Source organism: Cottoperca gobio, chromosome 9 (assembly GCF_900634415.1).
Source record: "Cottoperca gobio chromosome 9, fCotGob3.1, whole genome shotgun sequence".
In the NCBI taxonomy this organism is placed as follows: domain Eukaryota; kingdom Metazoa; phylum Chordata; class Actinopteri; order Perciformes; family Bovichtidae; genus Cottoperca; species Cottoperca gobio.
This window is the reverse complement of record NC_041363.1, coordinates 6,099,076-6,124,578: the sequence shown is the minus strand read 5'-3', so window position 1 is coordinate 6,124,578 and position 25,503 is coordinate 6,099,076. Positions and strand designations below refer to the sequence as shown.

Here is a 25,503-nt window from a genome sequence, read left to right as displayed (position 1 = left end):
AGCAGGCCTTGACATTTCACCAGTTCATTCCACTATTGAAATTATTATTTGGCCAACTGTGGCCTGTCAGCAGATTGTCATTCTGGAGGAAATTCATTATATTGAGAAACAAATTATTCATGAGTTGAAAGTGGTTACTCCAAATTGCTTTTATTAGTGGTTAAAATAGAGTGTTGGACTCGACAGTGAATGCATGTCAGTGACACTACGTTGAAGCTCATGTGATACCACAGATAATTGCAAAAAAAAAGCACATATAAATAAAGAAACATAGTAAACCAAAGCTAAGGGAGATTGGAGAAAGTGCCTAATAAAGTTAAAGGGCCATTCAGTGTACCATAAATAGTCACCATTGTATTTTTATGTTTTTATTAGTGATGACATATCTGAAAAAGCCTTTTACATCCAGGCAGTAACACATGGCCCGTAAGAAATGAGAATCATATCACTGAACATTTTTTAGGTTAAATATTTAGGGCAGGTTTAGGATCTATTATTATAATAATAATAATAATAATACATTTTATTTGTATAGCGCTTTCTAAAAACTCAAAGACGCTTGACGGAGTAAGAGTAATCTTCAAGTTTTAAAATAACCCAGAGTCATGCTTTTACAGTAGACTTCAGCTCTTGAGTTTGTTACCTTTGGCTTTTGACCCTTACTTCCTCTCACTTCCGTGTCTTGAAAGTAGCTTTATGGGAATGACCTGTTACTGAGGGGCGGGGGCAGGGAAGGGCAAAGACTCAGGATTTACAAAAAGATATTAGCTTCTTTGTTTTCACTAGACTCATGTTGTTCCCCTCTCCCCTGAGAACACTAAGCTAAATTAAATCATCCTGGGGGGTGGGGGGGGGGGGGGGGGGCAGGACATGAAATAAGTACACTCGTGTGGAGCATATGTGATTTCTGTAGTAATTTTCAGCATTGTTCAATTGCTGCTACAGTGCATTGCATAGTAAAGGTTGCACTATTCAAGTTCTCTGTGTTAGTAAATGAAAAACATTCAATCATTGCTCATTGGTCAATATTGTTACAGTACCCTGTAGCATCATGTGTTAGGTTACCAGCGATCACTATGTTAATCCATACACAGTAGGCTTTCCACCTCATGAGACTAGGGCTTCATTCGTGTGCCTAGTATGTGCCAGGCTCATTTCCTTTCGTTTAAATAAATGTCAATACAGATGCTGAACTGGGTTGCAGTGCCAGGGACAACATCCATGAATTGATTGCTGTGTTGGGAAGGCTGGTCTGACCAGTCAAGATTGAATTGATGGTTTACAACCCAGTCCTGTGTAAATAACTGTCACATGTACTATTTGTGCAGATCTGTTGTCTTTGCTGTGGCCGGTTGCATGATATTTCTGCCTCTGTATGTGATTGTGCTGTTCACCTGTGAAAGTTTCTGCTTAAATTTAGTAGGTCCTGCTACAGACTTGTTTGCACTAAGTTTACGGCCTCTGTCAGGATTAACAAGGATTACTAAGAAAGTAATGCTACTTCTTATCAGACCTGTATCTGTCACTAACATCACTGATGCCTCTGCTTAGGTACTGATGGATAACACACACACTCTCACACATTAGGCATAGTTAAAAAATGTTGTTGGACTGAAAAGAGAAACTGACAATTTAGCTTTTACTTAGATGATGGCAGAAAAGACTACTGCACTGCTCGAGTTAACTCCTGTACGGTGTAACCCATTACAAAGTGCATTCTAACTTTTGCATTATTCAGCTTATGCTTCCTGCTCAGTTTGATTCAGAGGAGATGCATATGGAGAGATACATCTTACCAGTTGTTGCTTGCTGATATTTTAGAATTAGCTTCTTAACATTCAACATAATGCTGATTCTGGAAACCTCTTTTTTGCTAATTATTTAATGAAATTTGAATTGTCGTAGTAGTATTACAGAATTCCACATTGTGCAAATGATGGTTTGAGTCTGCATTTGTCTTTTTCTTTTGCTTGGCAGTGGAGATGAGAAAAGTAGATTCTACAACAGAGGCGTATCAGTGCTTTGTTAAAGCGGATCACTGATACACTAGTTGCATTTTTACAGAGTCAGGGTCCACATTGTTTTCTATTGCCTGTGGTCTCTATAAAGTTTGCACTACCTGCTAGCTCTACAGCAAATAAACCAATGGTGTTATCTCCTCTAACATTTGTGGACTCCCAGTAAGCAGAATAATCTGAAGTGTTTAGTGACTTGATTTACAAGTGATGGTGATTGATCATTGCACACCCAGATGACAAGAGTGTCCTTGATTTGTCGCAACAATTTGATCTCTAATTCAATTACACTATTAACACTCGGATCAGCATGGCAGGATTAGTCTGGGTGTTACATATGTCCAGTCCAGAAGGCTAAGTCATGACTAGATCTAAAGTAATTTGTGTCATTGAAATCCAATGAAACGTTCGACCATTAAACTGCTAAATGTCTTGTGCTGCGGCAGGAGTTCCTCACTAACCTTTGTTAACTTTATGATGAGAAGGATTCATTTTTATTCATGTTGGGTTTTTGAACATTTCTTGCAATTATCACTTGAGTGGTGCTTGTTTGTATCTCTTTACCTTTACATCCCAACATTTCTCATTATTAAATTTCCAACAATCATTCAGGTCCTATCTATTTCACTGCTGATAAATGTTTATAATGCATTCTCTCTCTGTAGAATTGTGCGTCACTTGCAAACAGTGTTTTTAACAATATTAATTAGGTCCACTTTCCCTCAGATACCATTGTGAGGAGATTAGTGTGCAGAAGTAAACCCTCTCACATGTACAAGTTGAATAGGAGCTGTCCACAGTAATTCTTTTGTTGTAAGTTACTTAAAAGATGAAAATCATAATTGCTTACATGTCTGCAGGTATCTATTATCACATTGCTGGTAAATAGTAAAAGTACTGCTGCTTGACAGTTCTTTGACTTTTATTTTGTCTCAGAATCCTGAATCCTGGCTAAAACCTTTGAGCCCTTTTTCTAGGCCTTCTCTATGACATGTCAATTAAATGGCCCCTTGCTCTGCTCTGCTGCCTGAGGATATAAGCTGGTTGTCTTCCGCCTACTCCTGCACCTGCAGACAAAGCCGCCCTCGAGGCTTCCTCTGTAACGTCGACTCAGTGTGGGCGCAGCCCTGTCTGTCTGTTTCCACAAGCCCGTCATATATATTATGGTGTGGAGGCACAACAGAGCAGGCAGGAGCAAAGACATTTATATCTTAAGGTTGTCAAAAGTTACTTGAGGTCTGTATATGAGCTTGAATTTTAGACATGTGACAGCCCATATCATTACTTTTGCTGTCATGTCATTAAAATGACTGTGAAGATGACAGTCAAAATGATGTGTAATCGCTTCCATCATTCTTTTAACTTCTGGACACACAAGTTATTAGACAGAAGAGATTCATTTCTTGATTTTTTCGAAATCATTATAAGAGTCTTGTTTTTTCCGACACACTCACTCAGTGAATAATGTTTGCTCAGTAGGAGTAATCCTGTCCTCATTAACAAACAGTCTGTCATGCAAAAACTACCAACCTCAGCCTTCTTTTCGTGCCCTACCAGCCTCCCCTCTTCATCAGCTTTTACTGTAAAGCCAACCCCACTCTAATGTGTTTTTTTCCAACTCCTCTTCAGTGCTTGTGTCACATTGGTTTTGTCTTTCTGCTTGTTTTGGAAAAATTGCTAAATAAAAGTTATTATATTGATTCACCGCCAGCTCCAGCCGCAACAGTCTAAATCCTGTGTAAGTCAAGTGTAAGGAGATAAATGCACCTTTCTGCTCTATTCTCGGATGTTTATTTAATCAATTTAACTGCTAAGAGACTAAACATGTCCGCTGTGTGATTCAGTTGTCTTGCACTTCTACAGTGTATCTGTGGTTATAGCAGCAGCTAATATCCAACCCCTACTTGATTTCTAAGAATAGCCTCCTCCTTATATTACTTAAATGAACTTAAAGTATTAAGCTGGTATTAGGGGTACTGAATGGAGTGACTTAAGGAGAGGGGGCAAAGTCTTTCATTATATTTGAAGGGCAGCAACTTAAACTTGTGCCTCCAATCCAATTTAAGGTGGAGGGTCTCATGAGTTGCTGCTGTTCTCATCGTTCAGACTGTGAAGTAGGCCCGTAATTTGTGTAAGTGGAGCTTTGTTTGTGCGGCTCATTAGGAGATATAAATCAGTAGATTGTGCTGGTGCGTTTGCATGTACTGTTTGTGCGTTTAATAGTCAGGTGAAATGCACATGCTGCTGTCTGCTGCTTGACACATACTATACTCGATGGAGTCTTGAATTCCATTTAATTTAAGAGCATGGTCAAAGGACACTCTATTTAAGTCACTTAAGTTCCTTTTTTAAGTAGTGGTAATAAGATAACATCTGGAGTCGGGATGACGGCGCACCTTTCAATATTGCTCGTGGCACCTGTCAATTGCTATTGGCCTATTTAGTGTGAGCCGGGATTTTCTGGAATAGCTGAACCAATCAGGAGAGTCAGGTTAATCTGTACACACACTTACAGTAGAGTCTTGTACACATGCACACACACAAACATAAACACTTTGGCCTATGCAGGCACTATATTATTTGCCTTAATCCAACCACAGTTCAGACATGTCAGTTTCCAGAGGATTGAGTGTTTTCAAAGAATATAGTTATTTGTTAACCAAGAAGCATCTGGAATGTGGTGTAGTGGTGGATTATGAGTTGATGTTAACTTTAAGGATTACATTTGTCTGAGGGGGGATGTGAGGGATGTACTTGTGCAGATGTGAAACTGTGAATGGTACAGTTGAGTTTTGTTGACGAGTAAACGAGATGTGTGGTCTTCTCTTCCAGGTCGGGAGATGTGTGAAGAAGTGTGACGGACGGCCATGGGACTGGAGAGACGGTGGCTTCCGGCTGTCACCACTGCTGTAGCCATCTGTCTGCTAAGTAAGTATGCTCATGAATATAGGGATTCATCGCATACACTTAGAATACATTTCCATAATTCATTTCTCCTTGTTGAACATTTAGTTTTTCTCAAATTGTTGGAGGCATTTCTTAGTTGTTGTCTCGGTCAAAGCTGTTAATACTTATCTTAACAATAAAATGCTTGTTCAAGAAACTGTTATTGTTATTGAAACTGATCATTCACAAATTGTATTCATATTTCCAAAACATTAAAGACATTTCTCAAAATTGAATAAGTCGTCATCCAAAGCAGCTGGAACTGTCATCTTTTGAGCTGAGCATTTTGTCAGGTAGTTGTTGATAGATCCTATTCTGCTAACTTGTTAAAACACACACAAACAGTAAAAGACACAATTATGTAACACTGACATGTAAACTTGACTTGAACATGAACAGCACAGATTAGCTGTGATAAAATTCTGCTTTGTTGGATCACATTAACATGATCATGATGAAGCTACTTGTCTACAGTGTGTCACTGTCTTTACTTACTTTGAAGGGTTATTATGATAGCATTATTACACTATTTAAGTCACTTTGTCTGTCACTTTCACATATGGCTGTAGTCTGTTTTAGTGTTGTGTGATGGCAAGTGGAAAATTGATCTAGATGGAACTCAATCAAATATTTGACTGAATGTGTGCACATATATAACTTGTTTAAAAGCAATTGAAACCATTGACAGTTCACAAAGCAGGCTGTTTTTCTAAGTGCATAAAGTGATTTGAAAAGTGAAATCACTTAATTGATATAAGACGCTTTGTCCAGTCATATCTTATCATGTTTTCAAACAAATACAAACAAACAAAGACTTTCTGATTCTCCTTTTTTGTTAAGCATCCTGTTTTTTTCCTCCATTTGTTTGCATAGCTTCACCAAAAGTTCATTGTTTACCAACGTCAACATGCAGTATGTCCCTCCTTTTTATGGCAAAGCATCGCAAAGCAGTTGGCATATGTTGCCGTTTAGCTGCTTACATACAGTTTGAGTCACACCATGATGAATCTGGCACAGCTCCCATTGCCTTACATTGGAGAACGTAAAGAGGAGGGGTTACAACATAGACATTAGTGGACCAGAGAGAATGGGGCCAAAATGCAACTTAAATAATATCTCTGGATGTGGATTTAGATCAATCTGGGATTTCTGCTACCCCCATCACTAGGCACACTTTTCTGTGTGCGTGCATGTGTTTGTAAGGGGGGGATTGATTGTGCTGGTCCGCAGACCATGTGTGTACCCCAGGGGGTAGTGGGAGGTCGGCTGGAGAGAGCACAGAGGGTCCTGCTGCCCTGCATCAAAGTATCACCCCCCCCTTCTGAGATTAGAGTAATCACCAGGCCAGATGAGTTGCAGAGCAAACACTGGCACCCAGTTGCGCACACACCCACGTGAGCTACATGGCAGCGAGAGGGAGGGAGGGGATAGATAGAGATAGAGAGAGAGAGAGAGAGAGAGAGAGAGAGAGAGAGAGAGAGAGAGAGAGAGAGAGAGAGAGAGAGAGAGAAAGAGGAGACCCTGCTCCAGGTGTCACTAATGGGATTGCTATGTGTTTGCAGGCTTTGCAGTTGTATGATCTCATCACCAAATGGCACACAATTGTTTGACATGCCCTGTGATGGCCCAGGTTTTATCAGGGAACACTCTGGGGATGCCATAGTCACTAACTGATCCAGTTCGACATAAGTACTCATGGTTCAGTTGTTACTTCTTTTAATCTGTTAGCCACCAATTCTTCTGTGTTGTCTGTGTTGTCCTGACCTTGCCTCTGTTCTGCTCTCTCCGCTCTCTCCCAAGATAAATTCTGCAAATATTTTCTAAACTGTTCTCAGCATAGCAAACAATTTTCACAGCAATGAATTACCAAAGAAAATTCCAGAGAGGTTAATCCGGCCTATCTGGCAGCCATAACTCACTTTAAAAGGCCCATTTTTCTCGGGCCCTTGTAGTGCCTGATTTATGTGTTTACTCCCAAGTCCCACTGTTTATTGCCTTATTTGCTATCAGCAAATGACCACATCGAATCTAATGCAATATCCTGGTGATATGCTGTTGCTCTTACAGGTGTGTCTCAAGGCGTGGCATCCTTGGTTCGTGCCAGAGAGGGGGGCTCTGCGGAACTGAGCTGCAATCTGAGTCCTACATCCAAAGAAGCCACCACCCCAAACCTCTTTCCTCTGCATGTGGTGGAATGGGTGCGCCTTGGTTACAACGTTCCCATCCTCATCAAATTTGGAGTGTATGCTCCTCGAGTTCATCCAAACTACAAGGGTAAGATTAATTCAGATGTGTTCAGTTACACACTACTTTCAGAAATCACACATGTTGTATCTTTAACAAAATGTGTTACTTGACTGAAAGTCCCTTTCCTTGAAGTAGACCTGTAAGACCTTTGATTGAATATTTAGTTTTTCATTGCTTTAGCGATTTGACTGCACACAGAACCTATTGTGGTGCTCTGAAAACAGAGCTGACTCTGGCTCTGCTATAATAGCAATTGACACATTTCCTTAGTTACAGTAGATTTTGGTGAGGGGAGGTGACCATGTGGCAACATATTATACCTTAAGTTTCATGCATCTCTCCTGTGTGGGCAAGGAGGTTACACTGGTATTTATGAAGACTTAGGGAGGGGAAGTTTGGATGAAACAAAATGCCAAATAGGTAAACCCTGTAATTACTGCTGGTGTTCAGTCTGTGAGTTTCCAGACTGCAGTTGCAGTGCAGGGAAAAGAGGAAGGGCAAGAATGGATGTGTTTTAATGGAGGCAGTTAAAGGGGGGTGGGGTAGCTGAGCAAGAAGAAGGGGGGTACCAGTAACGCCGTGCATGAGGGGATTAGGATTGTGGGTGGGGGCTTGGTGGTCTGATGACAGTGTTTTATTAGTATGCTGAGGGGTGACCCAGTAAGAGGAGATTGTTTTGCTGGAAGGAGGATGGATGAAGCATTGGGAATAATGGGAGTTTTCTTGCTGGAGCCCTATAATCCTGTCATTGTCTAGCAGAGGACAAAAGACAAAGAGGGGTATCACAACCTCCCCTTGCTTTGCCAAAGCCAACTGGACTACTAGGAAACCCCAAATCCCATACTGTCCCAACTAGGTCACTGAAATGTACAGGGAACCTTGCTTGAAAGCCCTCTGCATGTTTCTCGTATTATAATTTATTTTAACAGGAACTCCCACAGAGAATAAAAGCCTCTGATTTAGAAACATTGTTTGCAGCATCGTGACAACTCACAAACCACATTTGAGGTCTACAGGGTCTGAACCACAAACAGGCCGTTTTTGTCGGCAATTTGGCTACATGTGTTTGACATGTTAACCCTCTTGTATGCCGTTAACCATTTCATTGTTTCGAGGCAGTCATCTGATGCATAAGCAGCCATAATGAAGTAAACAACATTGCAGAGATGTGGCCCAGAGTAGAAGACTGTTTGGGATGTCCTAATATTTTTGCCATATCTATCCCTTGTGTGTACTTGTGTGTAGTTGTCTGGTGTGGGCTTTACCCCTGTCTGCCTCAGATCCTCATGTCTCCACTCCCACTGTAGACAGATGGCAGCATGTGAAGCGTGTCAGCGCTGTAGGTCTAATGTATTCTAACCTCAAATTAAAAATGTTGGGGGATTTCAGATTTAACCGCAAGACAGTCAAGTAGGCGACCGTTTCCTGATCTTTGTCCTGGCTTGTCTGAGATCAGGAAGAGAGCCGGGATAAGGCCTGTACTGTTGGGGTGGATTTACAACATAATGGCTGCTTGCAATAAAGCTAAGTAAGGTGTCAGACTTCAATATGTAATACTAAATCTAAGTGCTTTCTTGTCCTTCCTTTGGTGGTCTCATTGCACATTAAAGTAGACTAAAATAAAACATAAAAAGCATTCCCAAAGGCTCTCTGTTCTTGGTCTGCTGCTTTGTCTCAAGCTCACTGATGATATTGGCCATTTTTAGAAACTGAGATCAAAGAATCAAAGCAAGCGATATCTTGGGCGGCTATTTCAGTCGTCCATTAAACCAAATTTTTTTTATATGATATCAGGTGTATTTGAGATTGCACTCTGTATTTGAGAAGTGTCACGGCTACTAAGCGCCGTTCTTCCGTCAACCCCCTTACAAACCAGCCTGTCTAGGTCTCAGAGAGCCTCTCTTGCCTGTATGGAGTGAATTGGGAAGGTATTAGTACCCCTCATACCGCTTCCTCTCTGTTTCACACCCAGCATGCCCTGCAGGGATGAACATTAGTCAACTCACAACAAAGAGGAAACAGCTGGATAAACTCTGACTGACACACAATTATAATCAGTTTGAGTTGTATTTGTTGGGACAATATGTTCAAGTCTTGTAGTGTCAGGATGGTTTACAGTTGCAGGGTGAGATCAAATGTCTCCTGTGTGCTGAAGTAAATCAGTAGAGACTGTGAGCAGGGGAGTCCGACCTGAGGTTAGAACGACAATGGGCAAACCCCCAGATCTCAGCAGGCCTCCATCGCGCTCTCAGTGTGACCTCTGAACACTGGAGAAGTTAAGGCCTGCATTTGTCACACACATGCACAAGTCACGTACACACATGCACACTTAAATCTACCGAGGCGCACACACAGACACACACACACACACACACACACACACACACACACACACACACACACACACAAACCCTGAACTCTATAACCTTTGAACAACTAAGCTTTTGCAAACATGCATTTATTTGCAGAAGAAATTCCAGCTGAAAGGTGAAACTGATTACCTTTAAGCAACAACCAGTTATTCCGCTATAACTAGACCTGGACGATGTGTGGTAAACAATGACACAATGAAAGAAGAATAGCTGGCTGCAACTTGGGAATTCTCCCCGGTTTAGAGAAGCAGGCCATTACAAAACCTCTGTTACCTCATGCCTCAGGTGTGACACTGACCAAATTGGTATGAGGAGCATGAGATCAGAGTCAGTACTGTGCGCAGCATTCATATCAATGTTGTCCAAGTGTCTCTTCTGTGGATGCATAAATCTACTGCTGTAAGATTACTTATAAAAAGTAAAGTTGGGTTTCATTTTTAATCAATTTAGCCTACAATATTTTAACCAGTAAAACAAGCTTGATGTTCACTAATGTTGAGGATTATTTTTGAAGACCATTTTCCTAAAGATCACTCCAACAATAACTAAAGCAAATTTTAGGCGACTATTAATTATTAACATCAGTGCTATCTCTTCATGACCAGAAAACAAAACTCAAATTCTGTACTGGAAAACCGTTCAAACTGCACTCGTAATCTCACTGGCTCGAATTCCATATTTTAAAATACTTTGCTCCGTGATCATGTACGAGGGCTAATTTCTGTGTTAAATTGAGTGGCCGCTGTAGTGAAAATTGGCACGTGAGCAGTGTGTGTGCTTGCTGGTCCAAGGGGTAAAAGAGCTGGACAGAGCGAGAGGGACAGAGTTAACTGTAATCTATCTCACGACAAAGAGCTATTCATAAGAGGGTTAAACTGATTAGGGAGACAGGAGGATTGAAGAGAGAAATTTGGGGGAGTGGGAGGGGTGAGCTGTCAGAGGCAGGGGGCCGGTCCCAGACTTATGATTGTATTCAAATCAAAACACATCCCACAATGCACCTCTGCTCCGCTCCCTTATGCACATACGGATGGACAAAGAAAAGCAGTGCTGATGCTTCTCAAAACAAAATTATCTGTCTTCCTCCATAACCCCCTTGATCGTATCGCATGTAATTCTCTATACCCCTTGTATTACTATGTCAGTAAGTACCAGTGGGAACCCCCAATACAATAATCACATGTTGATTTAATTCCTTTGAAACAGTAAAAGCCTTGTCCTCCAGCTTCAGTCGCCGCAAAGCAAAAACAAAATACAATATACATGCAATGTAAGGGTTGTAAATCTTAAATAGAACCGAAAATGAACAAGAATTATGTTGTCTGAAATGTCAGCTCAGTTGCATTGCAGTGGTTTCAGTTGCAGAAAAAGCCTCTTCAATCTTGTTTTCAAAAAGAAAAAAAGAAAGAAAAGGAGATCAGAAACTGTGAGACAAGGCCAGCTCCTGGCCAGCGGCACGGCTCTGAAATCTGAGTTATACCTAACCTGTCACCCACTAGGCAAGAACCTGACTCTCGCTGATATGGAGTGGGTGCGTCTTAGAGGTTCGCACGTGGTTCGATGGCGTTTCCATTTTCTACCCTTGGCTGTACTGCAGCTCGACCTGTTGGAAACAAGGGCTCATTTTAAGGTAGACTGGAGCTGTCATGTGATAGCTGCTGGAGGAAAAAAATCAATGAGGAGTAGGAGGATGGGGGTGGACACGAGAAAGAGAAGCAGCTATTGTTTCAGCCGTTCTCTCCGTCCACCCTAGAGTCTAATGATGTTTGTGTCTTGAGGAGGACTCGTGGACATTGTGCTAATGTTGAACCAGGGGGAGTGATGAATGTGTCTGCCGGAGCACAGAGGTCAGAAAGGTCAACCTCTCATAGGCTGTCAATGGATTATCGATGCACACAATTTGAGTAGCCTCTCCGTAACCTCTCGCTCAATTCCTCTTTGATTGGAAAAAAAAGGTGTGTTTTTACTGATATGGCTGCTCATTTTTCAGCTCTTGTGTTCTTGTTATTGCAGCATATTTGCATTGTATCTGTGCATTGGGCCATCAGAGAGAAAAGCAACCCTATTTTGTTTCCACTCTTAGCGCAGAGCACCTGCCGAGTGGCATTTGAGATTTCAAGTCCAAAGATGCTACATTCAAATTTAAATAAAGCAACATTTGTCACACAGCGTCAGCCTTTTGTCTGTCCACAGGCTGAAAGGAAAACACTCCTTTCTTTTTTTGCTCTCATTTATTTCTCTCACTCTTTCTTTTCTGCCTCTTGTGCCGCTTGAAGTGACACAAGGCTGTTTTTTCTAAATCTAAACATGTTTTTTCCCCACTTGTAATTTTTCAAATCTCTGACAGTAGAAACCCACCCCACCCCCCCACCCACGGGAACAACCCTCCCGTACCCATGTTTGGCCCCGGCGTGTTTCTACAGCAACTGAATTCAAATCTAAACCTACATCCCGGGCTTTTCTTGGTCTCATCGCTATGGTAACCTGAGAGAATGAGTGGGGGGCTGCCGTCTCTTTGTAGTGATGGACAAGAGGGAGGCTACGGGAAAGGGTTAAGTGTTCGACAGTGAAACCAGAATTCCCCCGTGGAGACCCAGGGGGCAGGGCGCTCACTACATTTTGAAAATCAACATGTATACATACCCACGTGCTTCTGAACCCACAAGATCAGTGCACATGGTCAGTCAGAGGGATTTCCATAGGCTGCGTTTCAGTCGTGTTATAACAGGAGGTGTTATTAGCCACAGTGATCTCTAAGTATCTATATATAATATATAGCCACACAAGGATTAGGTGTGTGTTAAATAGGGTTTGTGTGATTTTGCATGTGGAAGTGTTTTCCCTCTGCCTGCAGTGTGGCAGATAATTCCATGTCCAGCTGGAAAAGGTTGCATAGGAAATGGGCGGCCAAGGGAGGATCCCTCATAGAGAGATAAGAGGAAAATGCCTAAAGTTATCCCCACACCTGTTATCATCCGCCTGCACATTTCCTCTCTTCTTGCCCTGCCTAGTTGTTTGAAAGATGCTGACTGAAATGAGAGGCATTCATTTTATGGTGCCTCTAAGTGAGTGAGCACCGCCCATCAAACGCTGGTCGGTCTTTTAGGAGGTCAGTCAAACATTAAACCTAACTATTAAGCACAGCAACAGCCCCAGTCAGGAATGCAGGGTTAATTGTTAGCCATTGTTGTCTCCCTTTACTCTCAGTATGTGTTTCACCTTGTCTTCAGGTCACGTTTAGACTTGAATGAATTTCATAGAAGCCTTTAGTCTTTGCTCCAGACATTGCTGTCTGAATGGTGAAGATGTTGTGCTTCTCGTGATATTGTTGCTTCAGGGTTGCAGGACATTAAAGAATGATCTGCTCTAATACACAGTATGTCTGCTGGGGAAAATCTAAAGATCAAAGATTATTTTATTTTCTGTTCATCACTTTGCACAGAGGATTGAATGTGACAGACAATACCTATATTATCTAAGCAACCTGTTGATGCAAACAAGTATGACCAGATGCCGACAACTTCTCAACTGTTTACTTTCAAACAGCTTTGGCTGGGGGTATGAGCAACGTGTGTGTTTCCCCCCTGCACGCATCCTCTTGTCGTTTAAAGCCCTGAGATTGAAGGGGGGAAAAAAGAGTTCATTGAGAGACAGAATAAAAGGAAGGGGGGTGGGTGGGGAAGGGTAACTTCAGTACCCTGAAAACCAGTCTGCAGTCACCAGGCAACCAGCAGATCAAGTTTCAAAGCCTGACAAGGAGTTGTAAGAAGTACAGAGAGGAAGAGAGGGAGTGCGGTATGTATGTGTGTGTGATAGGGGACATGTGTGTATGTGCTTGTGCATGGATCCATCTGTGTGTTTCAGGGTGTTCACACACAAGTTCAGGGCGTGCATCTGCCATGCTTTACTCCACATTGTTTATCTCTGCCCAACGTCCCTCATTGATAAACAAAAACAGGCAACTTGCTGAAAACTACAAAAATGTAAAGAAGAAAACAGACTCTTTCTGTTTAAGTGATTTAATGAAGCCGCCTTGAAGTATTCCTGGCATAGTCATGCGAACTCTCCACTCCACCACCACCCAAACCCTAAATGACAGGACACCAGTTTCATCTGTAATCTTGCATATCATGACAATCATAACTAGAGTGATTTATGTGTTTACGCTTCAATTTAGGGACACTGACTTCTCATCCTCTGAGCTGCATATGTTTTCTACCACCTCCCCTATTTTCATAAATTGCAATTATGGTTGGTTATTTGCAACCAACATTATAGCTACAGTTGACTTTCACGCGGTGTGTGGATTTGTCTGTTAGAATAAAGTCTATGACTTTGACTGTGGCCTTTGTGACACTGGATGCCTGTGTCCTCTGCATGGTAAGCCCTCTTCCTGCATGTGCTGACTCTGCCTGTCTGGTTGTGTGTGTGTGCTGACTCTCTCTCTGTCTCTGTGTCTCTGTCTCTCTCACCCTCACCCCTCCTCCCACAGGCCGTGTGTCTCTGACTGAGGGTGCCTCTCTGCGGGTGGATCGGCTGACCCTGGAGGACGAGGGCTGGTTCGAATGTCGCATCCTGCTCCTCGACAGCAAAAAAGACAACTTTAGAAACGGCACATGGACCTTCCTCTCCATCACAGGTGCAGCACTGCAGGGTTTTGGGGACTTGGAAGCAGCTTCTTTCACTGCTCATCACTGGCACTGTCCTTGTTTAGAACAGCCACAGCATGAAGCCTGGCTGGGACTCCAAAGGCCCTGGCAGGCCGAAGTGTTGTAGCAGGGTATCAGGGCGTTCTGTGTGGCATACTGTGTACACAGTGATCACATCTTGTTTTGCCTCTGACAAGCCAGCTGATGTCAACGTAGGAGTTTCTCTTAAGTAGATCAGGACAGTGTAAGTGTAGCTTGTACGGGCTAAAGATTAAGGTTAAATGCTTAAATCTGAGTATTTTTAAACCACCTGCTTACCACTCTGACACAAACACTTACACACACACAACACACACACACACACACACACACACACACACACACTAGTTATGCCACAGTAGAGTTTGAAGTGCCATTGAGTGTGAAGAAGGGATTTGATACGATTGTACTGCAGTGAATGAAAGGCATGCAAGTGCTGAATCAGGTTGCAGGTGAACACTGGACACCTTTGTACATAATAGTATTACATCAATTCATGTATTGAGTATCATATGAATACATGTCACCTAAGAATATTTCTGGCAATCCAAAAACCAAACTTGAAAACAGCCTTGTACATACTAGATGATGGCATGTATTGTCCAAATTCCTTTTCCAATTCAATGAATGATTAGATTTTCAGCATGGGTGGATGAAAAATCATGAACGAGACAGTGTGAGGTTCATATTCTCTTATACGATCTTAAAAGATGTTTATTTGTGACGATTATCTTGCTGAAACGTGTAAATATCAGAAACTTTTGCTTGCCACATAGTTTATATTCTGCAAAAATCCCATTTGCCTTTTGTCAAGGGAACCAGTGCGATTCTAACTTCCGGGTTGGCCTACTAAAATATGTCATTCATGCAGCACTCTTATTACACAGGCAAAATAAAATGTCAAACAAAACATAAAATTCAGTCAGTCCAGACAGATTTGTGGGATTTGCTGAGGTTTGGTGGTATCGTAGTTATTGTGCTCCATTTATTTTTGTGGTACTTAAAACACCACATCTGGAAGCATTAACAGGCTCTCTTTCAAAATATGTTGATACAGTGGAGTACAAAATCCATTAATCTTGTTGTGAGCAGTATAAATGATGGCGTTTCATCCAAGTTTATCCGACCACCAAATGGCCATCTCTACACGGAGGACATAAATCTGGGATCATCTACATAAACCAGATTTTCAAAGCATCAAATCAAGAACTAAACGTGGTACCTTTAGTAAACCATTTAAGTTTCCCTTTTAAACATTTGTTGAGAAGTTGTCCAACTTGAAGATGCTTGGTTGACTTTGGATGTCTGCATTTTTAATGTGCTTAGTGCTCTGATTGTCTTCTATGTCCCATTTGAATATGTAAATAGAAATACATATTTAATCTGTGCTCTCTTTGTTCCAGCTCCACCTGTGTTTATCAAGACACCACCAACTTTTGTGGAGGTTCTGCTCGGAGACTCACTGACTCTCAGCTGTGGAGCCCATGGCAACCCTCGACCAACTGTTGTCTGGCATAAAGATGAGAGTCAAATTGAGAAACATGAAAAAATAAAAGTGAGTTGGATTAACAGATGGCATTTGCAGTATTTTAATTAAATACTTTATAATTAGCATTTTTTTTGTAGCTTTGATGTTCCTTTGAAGCAAACTGCTTTGTTGTCCTCTGCATGACAGCCTCATGATCTTCCTCCGACTTTTCTCTTTCTCTTTGATCCTCTTACTCTTTACCTTCGTCCCTTTTTAGGTACTCAATGGTACCTTGTCTTTGGCCTCTGTTGAGAGAAATATTTCAGGAGTGTACAAATGTCACGTGTCCAACTCGGAGGGAAACCTCACCCACTCCATGCAGCTGCAGGTCAAAGGTCAGTGTTGAACTGTCAATCATCAGGGAAAGGCTGAATTCCTGCTTATCTCATGTTTATCATAGGCTGTGATGTGCAGGTGAACAAAACACAGAATTAGTGTTTTTGAAAATGATAGGGCTGTACAGAAAATGTCATTGAGGTTTTCAAGTGAAGCTTCGAATGTCTGTTGTCATATTATATGATGTCATCACCCTAAAAGTTTTATTAACATAAATACATGCTGTGTGTTTGAGAGAGAGAGTGACACAGAGAGGGGGAGAGAAGGTGGGCTATTGCACGCAGTGTTTCTGTAAGTTATTAATAATTTACTCTGGAAGTTGCTTTGTCACCTTCTGCCTGAACCTGTGATATTTTGTGGATAAGTTTACCTCAATCAACATCACAACTACTCAGCCACCACTGGAATCTAATTTTACAAATAGTATAATACTACTAATATTAGTCTAGAAATACGGGGGTCTAAACAGAATAAATACACATGCAAACAGAAGCTGCGCAGCATTCGAATGTCGACGTTATGAATGAAGCTTCAAACTATTTGGTACAGCCCTAGAAAATAAAATCTACCAAATATGTTTTTCTGGGACAACAGATATATCTTCAGATCTCTGTTATACCCAAAAGCTTTAAGATTGCTGCCACAAACCCAGGGAACAGGCAGACTCATGTCTATACTGCCTCCTAGAGTCCATCCCCTGCTGTAGCATTGATTTAAGGCCAACCATCACTCAACACTGATTTCTTAAATTCAGGCCATGACTGGCAGCATCACTATATAAACACAATACTAACATTAGGGTGTGTTGTGTTTTTTCTAAAGGACCTCCAATCATCATCATCTCCCCAGAGGACACCACTCTCAACATGTCCCAGGATGCAGTTCTGCAGTGTCAGGCTGACGCCTACCCTTCTAACCTCAGCTATGAGTGGTTGAAACAAGGACAGAATGTTTACCATATAGAGTGAGTACACATCTTCATTCACCCAAGATACTTTCTTACATCTAATGTAAAAAAAAGAAGTTAATATGACATAATCAATCACAGTATCCTAATTTAACTGGAATACTGGGAACACTATTTAAAGGAAGCCTTTAAATATACACAATGGATCATTTGGGCATTTTTCCAACGCATGCTGCTAATACAATCAGTTATAATTAGATTATTTATAAGAAGCTGTTGTGTCCTGTGATCATGAGCACGCTATAAATTTAAAACAAATGAGATTACTGTAATGTTTTCCATGCTCTGATAAAAAAGATTATTAAATGTTTATTCTTTATTAAAAGTAAAATTAGTCAGTTAGTTAGTAAAATGTCAATTTTGATCACTTCTTAAATTGTACCATGTTTTGTTTCTTTTGGCTTTAGGTCCCTAAAGTCCAGAGTGAAGGTTTTGGTGGATGGAACACTTCTTATCCCTAATCTCATCCCAGAGGATACTGGCAACTACACCTGTATCCCAACTAATGGGTTACTGACCCCACCCTCAGCCTCTGCACGTCTGAAAGTGAAACGTAAGTCGGCGATTTCCTACACCCATTCATTTTTATAACCCTATCCGTGCTCAGGGTTTTAGGGGCCTTTAGCCTTTATCTGCTTGCACACATCTTCCTCTTCCTCCATCTCAGATCCTGCACGTGTGGTTCGAATGTCCCGGGAAACGTACTTGCCTTCGGGCATGGAGGGGGTCATCATCTGCCCGGTCCAGGCTGATCCCCCTGTGCTGTATGTCAACTGGACCAAAGATGGGAACTATCTGAATCTTGACAACGTAAGCTACACAGCATAGAAATACAATGTGTCCCGCAGAGGACAGATAGTCACACACTGCACACATGCCTCGTAAATCCCTGTGGATCATTTTGTCCTCCTTTCACCTGTCCAGTTTCCAGGTTGGATAGTGAACTCCGAGGGCTCTGTTTTTATAGCAACAGCCAATGACAACGCTGTAGGCATGTACACATGTACACCCTATAACAGTTATGGCACCATGGGAAAGTCTGAACCCACCAAGGTCATTTTGCAGGTGAGGCTGGTGTTTTTGACTTACAGATGAACGTACACAGTTAAACATGGGCAGAAGTAAAAAGTATTTCTCCCTCCTTCAGGACCCGCCATCGTTCCAAGTGTCTCCTCGGTCTGAGTATCTCCAGGAGGTGGGCAGAGACTTGATCATCCCCTGTAAAGCCAGTGGAGACCCCACTCCAAACATAACGTGGAGTAAGGTACGGGAGGTTTTTCACTCTGATAGAAAGGGGCGCTGCACAAACATGTCTTATTCATGTATTATTTTAACCTGTTGCTGACTATCCTTCCTCACAGATTGGCCCTACTCCTCGCTCCATGTACACTGTGTTGGCTAACGGCTCCCTCCTGCTGCAGCCGCTCAGTAAAGATCACCATGGTGGCTGGGAGTGTTTGGCCACTAATCGTGTAGCGACCGTCAGTGCAGGCACTGTGATCATGGTGCTTGGTGAGTAGGCGAAGTTACTTCTGCAAACTAATATGTTTAATTGTGACACTAAACTTAGGTGCATTCTTGAGCTTCAACCAACAACTATTTTCCAATCTGAGGATGATTTTCATGATTAATTAATCGAAACTCGTTTGGTCTATAAAATATAGTGAAAAATGTCCATTAAAGTTTCAGTTCAAGGTGATTTCTTAATACGTCTTGTTTTGTCCAAAACACAATGATTTTCACTTTAATATGATATAAAACAGAGAAAGCAGGAAATCTACATATTTCAAAAGTGCTGATAACAGCATTTTCTGCAATTTCATCAAAATAATTGCCGGTTATTTTTCTGTTGATTGACTAATCGTTGCAGCTCTGGCGTATTCATGTGTGCTGTCAACAGCTGAAACTTACGCAAGTGTTTTTCTGTTCCTCAGGCACCAGTCCTCATGTTGTGTTATCAGTATTTGTCATCACGGAGATGAATCAGGCCAACGTGTCCTGGGTGCCTGGCTTTGATGGTGGATACACCCAGAAGTACACTGTATGGTCAGTAACATACAATACATTCTGTATGACGACGCAGTTCTCAGCTGTCAACAACAATCCTGACTGTTTTATGCTCTGTCTTTATTTTAGCTGTTTTCCTTCTTTTTTTCCAGGTTCAAACAGGCATCCAGAGGGAAACATGAATGGGCGTCTTTGCCTGTGCCGACATCCAAAAACTACCTGCTGGTGACTGGACTTCTTGCTGGCACTGGCTATCAGTTCAGCATCCTACCTCAGAATAAACTCGGCTCTGGACCTTTCAGTGAAATTGTTTCTGTACGAACAGAAGGTTTGTGCAACTTATGTTCTCTTTGGAATCACCGTCACTGTCTTTAATGCTGTTTTTCTGTAAGTACGTATCAGTGTGAATTTATATTGGAGCTTCTTATCAGCTGTGCCTACAGAAGCACCTACAGCCTTCACCACCACTCTCCCAATCCTGGATCCTCCAATATTCCTGTCAGCCAACCGCACAGACCAAGGTGTTCTCCTCCAGTGGTCGCCTCCTGATGCTCCATCTTCTCCGCTGACGGGCTACGTGCTGCAGGCCCGCAGGGATCAGGGCCAGTGGGTCATCCTCAGCAGCATCATCGGTGCCAATCAGAGTGAACTACTTTTACAAGGACTGCTAAGGGTAATAATCAGTTAATTTGGTCTCTCTTAGCATCTTTATTTTCCAAAGATCAATCAGTATGGCCTCTGGGTTACTTGCTTTCACAACCTGGTTGCATAGAGATCAAATAGCTATTGTGTAAAATTGTGTTATATCAAACTGATGTTTTGATTAATAATGAAAATGTCATAAGCATTTAGTTTATATTCAATCAAGCGCCTGATTTTTCTTTCTCTCAGGACTCCAGTTATGATCTGAGACTGATGTCTTGCAGCAACAAAGTTCTCAGTGAACCAAGTGACTCCGTCAATGTATCCACCACAGGTAAGTGGCTTTTTTAGATTACCATGAGCATACGTGCATATTGAGTCACGGTTCTGGCATATGTGTATTACGGACAGTTAGCATTGGTGTTTAGCAATAGAATTTGCGACCAGCTTTATTGACTTTAGTCTGATTACAGGGATGGAGATTTACCCGCTGCGCCCAAGTTTCTTGGAGTTCATCCCTGAGCCCCTGTTGGCTGGTGTGTTAGGAGGAGTGTGCTTTCTGTTTGTGGCCATCATCCTATCGTTGGTGACCGCATGCTACATGAGTCAAAGGAGACAGCGTCGGCGCAGAAAGAGAAGACAAGGTAAAACATCTGATTTAAAGATTTCATTTTCTCCCAACAAATGTTGTCAACTCTGTTAGTGTGCGGAAAAAGCGCAATTGTTGATTTCCAAGTTTATGTTAAATACTCTTTGTCATGATTGGACCATTTCAACTGTGCTGTTGTTTGACATTTTAATCCTTCTTTCACCTTTTCTTAGATCTCCCATCTGCCCTCCAGAAGAGCTCATCTCCAGCGTAAGTTTTCTTACCAGGACAGCTGTATATTTTCATTAAACATTTCTGTTCTTTCATTTGCATTTTGACTTTGACGTATGTAACCTTTAATGTATCTATTGCTTATTTCTGGCTCTATTTTGGTAAAGCTTGAATGTTTTCTAATTAATACTGTGACTGTGGTGAAACATTGAAAGTATTCATACTCTGCAACCAGCCGTCTAAATTAGAACGGATATATTTACACATCCTGATGACATTTTGACTAGAAACCAAGAATGGCATGAAGCTACTTTACAAACACACCATTGCAATCACATCTTTGATGTAGTATGCATGTGCAGAAAGTTACAAATTGCACCTTTTAAAAATGTTAAATGTTTCTTTTCTATGTCTTTTTCAGAGCTCGCTCACCTCCTCGTAGCCCAGACAGTGTCCTAAAGCTGAAGCTGTGTCCGCAGCTTCCCTTCTTCCCCAACTCCTCCTCACAGTCCGATCGGTCGTCCTTTGATAAAGGCAGCCGTGGGGAATACCACGACCAGCGGAAACAACTCCTGTCCAACTCTTCTCCGCCGCCACATTACACACTCTTTGAGAGTCACCTGGGCTCCCAGGCTCTTTCATCAACTGCTCTGGAGTCCATCTCCAGAGGCCCAGATGGACGATTCATTGTCCAACCACTACAAGAGGGTTGTAGTCCCTCGAATAAGAGAAACTTGAAGAAGGAGGTCCTGCAAATGAATGGTGGGCCAAGTGGCTTAGGGAGCAACAGGACATCATTTAGGGACTCTCCAAAGTCAAGTATCTTGAGCTCAGAGAAGGACGAGAGGAAGGATTCTCCTCTCACTGTGGACGTCCCAGAGCTGAGCAGACCTCCTTCCTCTCCTGGAAGAGTACGGGCCATGGCCAGAAACTTCTCCCGTCACGGCTGCTTTTATTCTGACGAGGAATATGGCTCCGAGGCTCTATTGGAAAGAGCCAGCTTCTATTCAGACAACAGTGAGAAAAAACCCAGTGATTCTCTCAGGAGGTATCGCATGCCGTCGGGCCACACTGAAGATATGTTCCCAAGTTTGGGAAGGAGAACAAAGCTGCTGGATAGAGACGGAGACAGACCACACCATTCAGGCTACCAGCCTATGGAGAGTCAGCTGACAAATAACAGCACCATGGTCTCACAACTTGACAGTCAGCTGGAGAGCAATAGTATTAACAAGTGTGTCCAACTGGCAAAGGAGAGAGAAGAAATGGAGAGGGAGCTGCAGAGCTATACAGCCGACCAAAGAGGTCGTGGGAGAGACGAGCGACAGTCTAATAGGACAAAAAGGCCTCAAAGCGACTCACCCAAGTCAAAAGAAGAGCCTGTATGGAAGCCACAAGATGTTACCATCAGACCGAAACACAGACCCTCGGATCAGACCAGTCGGGTATCTGACTATCGGAGGGCGTGCTACTTTGGGAACACTAGCAGTCCCATGGACCGGCTCCCTACGTCTCACATACAGTGGGACATTAGCCCTGTTACATCAGTCACCAGCCACATTCCTGTACAGAGGCCCCGGGAGACCACATCGCCAAGATCACAGCATGCACGCAGGGAAACCACAGAGGACTCTCTTGCTGTTGATTCCTCACGCTCTCCGGTCACCCAGAACACCTCCCTCCCTATGCTCTCCCCTAACGTCACCTCAGAAAGTCCCCCTATCTTATGTCTAGAAACACCAGACAGAGCGAAGTCATTGAGTCCTCTGAGACAGCCAGATAGATGCAGGAAGTCCATGACTGAGCAGGGCTTTAAGGAAAAGACACAGGACGGAGGTGTTGCTTCAAGGTCCAGACATTCATATACTTATGCCAGCACTCAGCCCTGGGAGTCAGCTGCCAGAGGTCCTACAGTTGATGGTGAGAGGCCTGAATGTTCGACCTCTGCACCATATAATCAGCTTGAAAATGACTACACAGCCACAAGGGATCCCAGCCCATCAAGTTATTCTACATTACCATATGAACATCATGAAGTAGGGACAAAGGTCAAAGAAAAAGCCTGTGATGACCGACGCAGTTCAGGGTTAGAGAGAGAGGGTGTGCGAACGCGCTCCAGGAGAAGTGACAAATGTCTCTTCTCCGATAGTCCAAGCCCTATTTCAACATTGACACTTGTAGAAGAGGTCGAGAGTGACCAGTCTCAATTCTCTGTCCCTGGAATGTCAGGGTCCTTCAAGGCCAAGCCTGCAGCTCCATCTCCCCAAATGTCCCCACTGCAGACAAGTGCAATTCTTGAATACCTGAGCCTTCCAGGTTTTATTGAAATGAGTGTAGATGAACCTGTCGAAGACGCTGCGGTCACAAACACCCCTGGACAAAGTTCAGAGCTAAAGACAGAAAAATCCCCGGGAGGTAAGCCTGATGTAGTTCCTAGAAACTGGGAGGTTCATGTTCAGGAAACCCAGGCAACACCCTCGAACCACCATTCTGCGGGTGCTGCAGAGGCCAGCTGTTATGATGGTAAAAAACATAAACGCTCCCTCCCCCATGTGGAAGCGAGAGATTCTTCACACAGAGTAAGATTTCCAGATGAGATAAGACCGTCGTCACCTGGTCCAGAAAAAACTAGCAAGCAGCTCTATAGTGAGAAAACACAAATTCGAGTCGGGAACAAAAGCACAGACAGACCTGAATCCAGACTTGGATCCATGTCAGCTCAAACCTTGTTCAGTGCAGCTAGAGGAATGGCAGATATAGTGTCAAAACACTCACAGAGTTTTTTAGGCAGTAGTGAGTCTTTATTAGAGCAACCCCAAAGACATGCTTCTCAGGGCAGCAGGACTAATAACATTGCATCACGAATAAGTCAAGCCCCTGTGCCATTTCTAAAGAAGTCCTTAAGCATAGGGCCTTGTAGGACGCTCTCAGGTATGGGACAGCCTCGTCCTTTCCTAAAGAAATCCATCAGTTTAGGCTCACACAGGTGGGAGCACTTCGAGAGCCCGAGGACATATGTTTCTGAGAAATGTTACTGGGACGAGTTCCCAAACCCAGATGTCAGAGTGAAGTCCTACAGTTTAGGTCGCAGTCCGCCTTCCCTTCCCCGGCCAGGCCCCTCCTGGAGGGAGTATGTCCCATTCAGACGGCCCAGCATGGGGAGCTTAGAGAGGCATCACCACGCACAGAGATCTTTAGCTAGTCCTTCCTACCTCACTCCTTCCATGTACCCACCCAGACAAACCTCAATGTCCCCAATGCTGGAACCCATCGATCCAAGACGGCAAGCCACTGTTTTCCCAGAGTCCTCCAGGTGGTCTCCCTCTTATCAAGATGCAATGAGGTCTGCCCCGCATAAATATGTCCCCATGCCCTCTTCCATCCCTGTCCCCCAGCACCAATACTGGCCAGGATCCAGAGTGGAAAGCATGAGACCCATGGACCCCAGCAGGGGCCCTCCGAGGTCCTACCTGCCCAGGGGCGTCAGCTGGCCCTCACCTTACTACGCCCCCTTTCCACCTAGAGAGGCAGAGAGTTACAGGCAGCCAGACAGGATGATGAGGAGGGGAGGGGAGACAGAGATCCGGGAGGGAGGGAGGACCAGTTATGCGAGTCAGAGCAGTGGGAGAGGTAGCGCCGGTCTCTTTCGACAGTCTCTGTCAATCACTCCCACGCTGCTCAGCTCCCCCGAAACCACAGAGGAAAGCGAGCGGCACAGAGCTGAGAAGGAGCTGCCTGAGAGGAGAGCGAAAAGGTGAAACGCCACCACAAAAATGGAAAATAACAACAAATTCACTGGAGTGTCTTCTGAGCAGAGGGATTTATTTATGCTGCCAAAATCACATTAATTTTGTTTTTGTTTCGGCACTATTTCCTATGACTCCCATGTCCATAATGCATTATAAACATACTTGATAAACATGCGTTGTAAATGCTTATAGCACATTATAAGTGTAGTTATTGTGTGTCTTGTTCTTGCACAGATTTAATGATATTTTATTCACTTTACCTAAAGCAAAGATTATTAATTAAATATAATTAAATTATATTTAATTATAAACAGCTTGTAATTTGTTATAACTGTCATTACTTCACTTAAAGCACCCAATGATTACTTTGAATAATCACATTATAATGTATTAAAATGTCAAGCATTATGAATATTTACAAGAGCTTATAACTACGATTATACAGTGCTATAAGCAGATTATAATGCGTCTTTAGTATGTCCATAATGCACTATAGACATGGACGGCATGTTACCTTTTGTTTCTTTTTTGTGATAACTGTTATCTGACCACTTGTTTTGTGTATCTCATTAGAAGGAACACATCAGTAGATGAGAGTTATGAGTGGGACTCTGCTGATGCGTGTGTGGACTCAGAGGTCCTGGAGGCCATGAGCTTTGATCCGTCACAAACAGGTTTTCTTAGAGGCAAGTCGGAGCTCAGATATGATCAAGCTGTTGGCCTCCAGGACCAGCGACAGAAAGGTGATCATTTCTTTCCACATTCTCATTGTGTGTGCTGTGTGTTTTTGATGTTGCATGTGTCATTGTGACACATCAAGCATTACACATTGTGTAATGCTTGATGTGATGGTGCTGCATGTGTTCACCCTGTGCTCATCCATGCATTTCCTCTCCCTGATGCCCCCTCCCACCCCAGGCCCGTGTCCCTCAGTCAGCCCGCCAGTTTCCATCCTACCTCGCTGCCAGTACAGCCACTCCCTAAGTGAGGCGCGCTTCAACGCTCTCCGCCAGGAGTACCAGCAGTACAGGCAGGCTCAGGAATCCACCTGTTCCCGCGAGCCCTGCCTCCGCCCTGGCCACGGTTCAGACTCTGACTCCGGCTCAGCGCTGCTCTAGCAGCTTAACTCGGTCCGTTATTCCTCCTACCCTCTTATCTCTTCCCTTTTTTTCCCACCTTTCACTGC

The 25,503-nt window shown here is 43.0% G+C and overlaps 1 protein-coding gene across 1 annotated transcript in view; it reads left to right on the top strand.

Moving 5' to 3' along the window:
* igsf9b (immunoglobulin superfamily, member 9b) overlaps positions 1-25,503 on the top strand; it is a 28,667-nt gene that overhangs the window by 1,474 nt on the left and 1,690 nt on the right. The window contains exons 2-21 of the mRNA XM_029440635.1: positions 4,848-4,943; positions 7,029-7,235; positions 14,073-14,219; positions 15,672-15,823; positions 16,014-16,131; positions 16,955-17,096; positions 17,507-17,652; positions 17,767-17,909; positions 18,024-18,164; positions 18,247-18,363; positions 18,461-18,611; positions 19,034-19,145; positions 19,259-19,434; positions 19,538-19,779; positions 19,998-20,082; positions 20,222-20,392; positions 20,571-20,607; positions 20,990-24,322; positions 24,891-25,060; positions 25,236-25,447. Of these exons, the coding sequence (XP_029296495.1) occupies positions 4,883-4,943; positions 7,029-7,235; positions 14,073-14,219; positions 15,672-15,823; positions 16,014-16,131; positions 16,955-17,096; positions 17,507-17,652; positions 17,767-17,909; positions 18,024-18,164; positions 18,247-18,363; positions 18,461-18,611; positions 19,034-19,145; positions 19,259-19,434; positions 19,538-19,779; positions 19,998-20,082; positions 20,222-20,392; positions 20,571-20,607; positions 20,990-24,322; positions 24,891-25,060; positions 25,236-25,435 (6,051 nt within the window). The 5' untranslated portion in view covers positions 4,848-4,882 and the 3' untranslated portion in view covers positions 25,436-25,447. The remainder of the gene's footprint in view (positions 1-4,847; positions 4,944-7,028; positions 7,236-14,072; positions 14,220-15,671; positions 15,824-16,013; positions 16,132-16,954; positions 17,097-17,506; positions 17,653-17,766; positions 17,910-18,023; positions 18,165-18,246; positions 18,364-18,460; positions 18,612-19,033; positions 19,146-19,258; positions 19,435-19,537; positions 19,780-19,997; positions 20,083-20,221; positions 20,393-20,570; positions 20,608-20,989; positions 24,323-24,890; positions 25,061-25,235; positions 25,448-25,503) is intronic.